This window comes from Xenopus laevis, chromosome 3S (assembly GCF_017654675.1).
Source record: "Xenopus laevis strain J_2021 chromosome 3S, Xenopus_laevis_v10.1, whole genome shotgun sequence".
In the NCBI taxonomy this organism is placed as follows: domain Eukaryota; kingdom Metazoa; phylum Chordata; class Amphibia; order Anura; family Pipidae; genus Xenopus; species Xenopus laevis.
Genome location: NC_054376.1, coordinates 24,114,076 through 24,121,067, shown reverse-complemented (window position 1 = coordinate 24,121,067; position 6,992 = coordinate 24,114,076). Strand labels below are relative to the sequence as shown.

Below are 6,992 nucleotides of genomic sequence, written 5' to 3'. Positions count from 1 at the left end.
GATTCGAACTAAAAATCATTACACTATTCGACCATTCCATAGTCGAAGTACTGTCTCTTCGAAAAAAACTTCGACCACCTACTTCGCCACCTAAAACCTACCGAATCTCAATGTTAGCCTAAGGGGAAGGTCCCCATAGGCTTTCTAGCCAATTTGTGATGGAAGGAAAATCGTTCAATCGATGGATTAAAATCCTTCCAATCGTTCGATTCGAAGGATTTAATCATTCGATCGAACGATTATTCCTTGATCGAACGAATACCGCTAAATCCTTCGACTCCAAAATTAGAAGTCGAAGGATTTAACTTCGACAGTCGAATATCGAGGGTTAATTAACCCTCGATATTTGACCCTAAGTAAATGTGCCCCTAAATATAGTGCACCGTGTGATGTTTTTCCTCATAGAAATATAACTTTAAATGGAGTTTGATTGACAATCATAAATATAGGCACAAGAACAAGTGGAATATTAGTACAAGTTGTAAATATTCAGTGAGGATTAAACAAAGATCGTTAAATGCATAGCTTTTGTCCAACTCTTTGCTGATGTCTTATGGATCTACATTCTAACTACAGAAGAACAGTGCTGCACTCTCCATGCTGTAATTTCTCCTGCTTGAACTGTCCTCTAGTAGCCAGGTCATTGCAAAACAGGAACCTCACTGCTGTTTATCTGCTTCTTTGTTTAAATTGTGTTGGATAATATTATAACTTATTGCTTTCAGTGTTTATTTTTTACATTTAACATTTAATGGACTACTAAATAGTGTTGGACTGGGAAAACCTTACTTGCCCCCTCACCGCATACTTTCCAACCATTTCACCCCTCCATTCAGCATGCTTCCATCTACAGATGAATTGCATCTCCCTGCCCACTAGATCTTTGGCTGCCAGCTGTCTGGCCCACAAGGGATTTCTGAAATTTCTCCTGGTGTACCTCGGGGCCAGTCCAGTCCTGCTACTAAAGGTTTTAAAAAATTATCAAGAAAGTGTGCCCCCAGCACTTCTGCAATTTTCTTTCTTTCTTTACAAATTTTTATCACAAATACGCTCCAGGAGTCTAGTAACCCAAAATGTATGTTCTAAATGTGCCAAATCCGGTCTTTAATAAAATAGCCACTATTGCAAAATAAGTTTATTAGTGATTAAATAAGTAACAAGCTGCAATCCTTTAATTTTCCCCTGAAAATAAATGAGTATTGTTGTGGTTTGTCCTTATTATAGATACAATCTTCTCTCCACTGGTATCTGTGAGGCACATACTGTATCTAGGAAAACATCTTTAGCATCATGAGTCTTGCTTCCCCTCTTGGCTTAGTACAGGCTGAAAGACAGAATATACTGTATCTAAGAGCAGAAGCATCCGTTTATGTGCTTAACAATGCCAAAATAGCCTAGGAAAAGCTTTATAATGTGCTTGGGGGCAGATTTATTCGACCATCGAATTGAAATATGAATATCGAAGTCGAAGTTTTTTCATTGAAGTAAAATCGTTCGATCGAACGATTAAATCCTTCTAATTGAAGGATTCGAAGGATTTCAGCGATCAATCAAATGATTTTACTTTGACTTAGAAACTTAGAAAAATGCTCTAGAAGGTCCCCATAGGCTAACATAGCACTTCGGCAGGTTTAATTTAATTAAGTATTGAAATCAAAGGTTTTTTTAAAGAGACAATACTTTGATTATCAAATGGTCGAATATTTGAACTATTTTCTTCAAATCAAATTCGAAGTCAAAGTCTTAGTATCCTATTCGATGGTCGAATTATCCAAAAAATTACTTTGAATTTCGAATTTTTTTACTTCGAAAATTCCCTCGAATTCACTTCGACCCTTGATAAATCTGCCCCTTAGTGTTCTTTCATTCTACAATATTATGTGTATATACAGTATAGATTACATGAGTTGTTGTGCAATATAAATTTAATAATAAAACTTTCAATTAGTACCTTAAACTATATGAAGCCTAGAAAGAAAGGCCATTATTATAACTTAATTCCCCACTTATTTTCAAATTAAGAGAGTAATAAAATGCTCCACAATTAGGGGCATATTAATCAAAGGTTGAAAATTTGAGTTTATGTGATTTTTTTTAATCTAATAAATTCGAATATACTCACAACTCAAATGGAAGGTCATTTAAGAAAAAAATCAAATGTCTAAAACTCGAACGAATACTACCGACCCGAAAACTCTAATTGAATTCAAGTTGAATTGAACTAAACCCGAATCAAGTTTTTTCTATGAAAAAACTTTAATGTCAGGAAGGCTATTATCATCTTCAAACGGGTCACTGGACCTCTGCCATTGACTTCTACATGGACTTGTCAGGTTTAAGGTGGCGAATAGTCGAGTTCAAGTTGTTCCCAGGTTCAAGGTAATATAAATTCGAGCTTGGATTATTCCCAACTCAAATTTTGAGTTTTGACCGAAAATTCAAATTCAAATTTACCTTTTGAACCTTAATAAATCTGCCCCTTAGTGTTTGAGTGCTGTGATATGATCTTGACACAAGAAAGAATTTTGCTGTGAAGCACCATCAGAACTTAGATGTTATACATTGACCATTAATCACCTAGAGGCATATATAAAAATGCAAATCATTGCCCACTACAGTATTCCCCAGCCAAAGTTGGGGAGGCCCAGTCTGAAAGAGGGTTAGGGACAGATCCAGAGACAATTCCTATTAGCTCTCCTAGATACTACTGGCAGTCCATTTATGAGGTTAATAACATGGAACACTTCTTTAATGTCCTCAATATAATTGGATACCTAAGTGAATTCCTGATTCCACAATGTTCACATGTGTTTGCAAACTTGCTGTAAACAAGTGAGGGTGGGGCATAAGTAATTGTTGGCCCTAAACTGGGAAGCTTCAGTCAAACATGTCCTACAACCATAGGCCTATGTACAGGTCCGGACTGAGAATTAAAATAGGCCCTGGCATTTCAGTTTCACCGAGGCCCAATCAGCCCACAAAGAGGCCCAAACAGACCCCACCAGCCCCCTAAATAGTGACTTTCTATGGCACTTTATAGCAGCCGTCTGGCTTTTGCCAGAACCCACAGATTGCCAGTCCGGGCCTGCCTATGTACTGGAAGTGGTGGTCAGTTTTCCTGAAGATGCACAGCAAGAAAGACTTAAATCTTTTATCAGTCCTACTGTTCCGAGACCTCCTAGTACACAATACAGAAAACCCCATTTAAAACACAGGTTTATTCATAACTGGTCTCTTTACTTCTATCAAGTGGACCTTAGGCATAAAGCTCAAATCTTGGAGCTTCTACAGATTTAACTCTTATTTTTTTGGCTCAATGTCATTTTAAAGCATTTGATGTTCCTATATTTGCTTTCAAGTTTCCAGATTCAACTTTGTAAATCCACCATTAGTTTTATGTTGTTTAGACTTTTTCAAAATTACTTTATTTGTTTAATAGCTCATGACCTTTGTACAATGAAGTTATTGGGCATATATTTATATATTTGTTATATTCTTTTGCGATGTAAGATGCATGGCATATGCATCTCTTTAATTTTATTGTGGTTTACATAATCTTTTTAAAATGAAAAAAAACCTTTTGTGTTTTGGAAAACTCAAATAAAGATGATAACAAACAATACAGAAAACAGCCACATTGTACATGTCCTAAATTTGTTTTGCAACCTTGCAGCTCATATACAATGTAAGATGTACCAGCAATGACTATGACAGACCAACCAAACTATTTCCAGCACATGCACATCTAAAAGTTTGAAGAAACATTGTTGTCTCACCTTTGTCTCCTCTTTTCCAGGTGGATTGCGCAATAAAATTAAGACAGGAGCAAAAACCAGGTTTATTATACCTAATATAATCATTAACCATTCAAACTCAACAACTTTGGCGATGGCTCCTCCACATGATGGGCCTAAGAGTTTACGGGAAAAAAACATATTATAAAACATATATACAAAAACATACCAGATTTTGTATCAGATTTTGTACCCACGATATTATTGTATAAAGAGTACTTACTGTAAATTCTTTGCTCAGTAAAAAAAATTAATTCCAGCTATATAAATACACTTAAACCTTGATTCAGTAAATGCTGTGGTTTATTCAATTATCATATGTTTGAATTTTATACAGACTATTACCCTGGCGTAGGAAGCCATATTGACTGGTCCATTTGTAAGTCAGAAGCAAATAAAACATGGACATGTAAGTATATACTTTCAGAAGGAGTATTTAAAGTCCATCAAAATCTAAATAGTTACATACCCAGTGCATAACCAATACAAAGAGCGATATCAGAGATGGCGTAGATGCCTCCATAGTTAGAAGTGTGCCGTAAATCTACCAGTTGTGCCATGAGTGGCATAACTGATGTCTCCATCAATCCAAAGCCAATTCCAAGTGCAGCACTAGGTCCAATGAGTCCATAAATATTTAAAGCTAAAGGCATCTAGAAAAGAAAATGTTCAACAGGAATTAACATTTAGGGGCAGATTTAGTTATGGTCGAATATCGAGGGTTAATTAACCCTCGATATTCAACTGCCGAATTGAAATCCTTCGAAGGATTTACCGCAATTCGTTTGATCGAATGAAAAATCGTTCTTAATCCATCGATCAAATGATTTTTCTTCAACCTAAAAATTGTTTAAAAACCTATGGGGACCTTCCCCATAGGCTAACATTGACTTCAGTAGGTTTTAGGTGGCGAACTAGGGGGTCGAAGTTTTTTTAAAGAGACAGTACTTCGACTATCGAATGGTCGAATAGTTGAATGATTTTTAGTTCGAAACGTTCGATTCGAAGTCGTATTCGAAGGTCGAAGTAGCCAAAAAATACTTCGAAAGTCGAAGTATTTTTTATTCTATTCCTTCACTCGAGCTAAGTAAATGTGCCCCAAAAAGTCACTTTATTATTCATGGCAAGGAATGGCGTAACATATTTCATGACTGAAAGGCCAATTGCTCTTTATACAGTAGCAGTTTCAATACTTTTAATCCTCAGATTGTGACATACATTTTTAATGCCAGTGCTGTATAATGGGAATAAACTGATGTTGCCACTTAAAACACAGCTTTTAAAGGGATTCTGTCATGATTTTTATGGTGTCGTTTTTATTTCTAAATTACATGGTTTACACTGCAAATAATTCTACCATGTAAAAATTTCATTCCTGAACCAACAAGTGGATATTTTTAGTTGTAATATTGGTGTGTAGGAGCCATCTCAGGATTTTGCCAGGTCATTTGCTTTCAGAAAGAACCAGCATTTCAGGATGGAATTGCTTTCAGGCAGGCTGTTGTTTCTCCTACTCAATGTAAAGGTGGCCATACACGATAAGATCCGCTCGTTTGGCGAGGTCGCCAGACAATCGGATTTTTCCGTCATATCCCCACCAACAGCAGGGCGATATTGGATTAATCTGAATGTTTGGCCCTAGGGCCAAATGATCAGATTATACAAAGGAAATGGGCACCGACAGATCGTAGGACTGTATCAACTATCTCATGCGGTCCTCAATCTAATGAAAAATCAAACCTGCCCAATGAATATCAAGCTGATTTTTGGCCAGATATCGAGGAGACCCCGTGCACGGGCACCTTAACTGAAGGTGTCCCAGTGGGACATGGGTTTTTACTATTGAGTGCTGTTCTATCTACCAGGCAGCTGTTATCTTGTGTTAGGGAGCTGCTATCTGGTTAACTTCTCATTGTTTTGATGATGGGCTGCTGGGGGAGGGGGAAAAGGAAGGGGGTGATATCACTCCAATTTGCAGTACAGCAGTAAAGAGTGACTGAAGTTTATCAGAGCACAATTCACATTGTGTGCTGTAGCAGTAATATGTGGGCACATGATGAAATGATAGTGAAATGATAGTCTAAACTGCTGCCTGTGTGCTGAAGGTGTTAGCAATAGACACATACTGGCACGTAGTGATTCACCGATTTCGCATACGTCTTTAGTTTACTGTACTGGCACGTCAGTATGTCTATTGCACCATCAGCCCTTAAGAAGTATGCGAGAGCGGCGTGTCACTACGTGCCAGTATGTGTCTAACACCTTCAGCACACAGGCAGCAGTATAGACCAAGTGGCAGATCATTTCATTAATGTGCCCAAATATTACTGCTACGACTATACGATTCCTGATTGCACTGTGCTGGCTGGCCACATTATTATTAATTTCATGAGTCTGAGGGCCGGTGTAAATTTGAAAATGGCCCGCCATTGGCCCATGGGCTGGACTTTGGACATGCCTGGTTTAGGTAACAATACTTACTAACATAACACTGATCCCTTGAATGATGATTCCAAGCAGAATGCAAAGCCACCTAGAGTAGAAAAGAGAATCAGATGAATCAATTGATAACAATATAAGGCAGAATAGAGTAGTTCTAAACAGAATTAAAAAGACTGACCTCCCAATTTTTAGTGAAAACCCCGCAAATGCATTCAGACAAATGAGATAAGCGACCACACAGGGTAGAAGAGACAGTCCTGTAAAAAAGATTGATGTAAAATTACAAATCATAAGCTCAAAGGAAAATATATCTGTAATATTACTTATCTCTGCACAAAGGAAAAGCTTGTAAGAAGGCAATGCTCATTTTTATGTGTCCATTTTTTTCTGGTTATCTGAACTTTTTTTTTTTTAATACATTTATCCATTACAATTATTTATTGCGAAAAATGCGATTCTTTACCTATTAGACTGTCAAAGCAGCAAGCTCGGGCAATAGTGGGGAACTTAGTGGCAATTAAATTAGCAGGAGTGACCCACCCAAGTCTTGATAGAGATGGCAAAAAAACTATTTTTAATAGGAGATACTTAAAGGAACAGTAAAGTCAAAATATGAAAGTGTTTTAAAGTAACAAAATATAATGTAGTGGTGCCCTGCATTGGTAAAACTGCTGTGTTTGCTTCAGAAACACTACTATAGTTTATATAAATTAGCTGCTGTGTAGCAAGGGAGCAGCCATTCAAAGGAGAAAAGGC

General features: G+C 37.2%; 1 protein-coding gene across 2 annotated transcripts in view; it reads right to left on the bottom strand.

Annotated features, from left to right (window-relative positions):
* Positions 1–1,188: 1,188 nt before the first annotated feature.
* Positions 1,189–6,992, bottom strand: part of LOC108712709 (chromaffin granule amine transporter) — a 30,323-nt gene continuing 24,519 nt past the window's right edge. For both annotated transcript variants that reach the window (XM_018255069.2, XM_041588106.1), the window contains 5 exons: positions 6,415–6,493; positions 6,276–6,327; positions 4,264–4,447; positions 3,777–3,910; positions 1,189–1,324 (listed from right to left, as the gene is read on the bottom strand). In XM_018255069.2, coding sequence (XP_018110558.2) covers positions 1,289–1,324; positions 3,777–3,910; positions 4,264–4,447; positions 6,276–6,327; positions 6,415–6,493 — 485 coding nt within the window. In that variant the 3' untranslated portion in view covers positions 1,189–1,288. The remainder of the gene's footprint in view (positions 1,325–3,776; positions 3,911–4,263; positions 4,448–6,275; positions 6,328–6,414; positions 6,494–6,992) is intronic.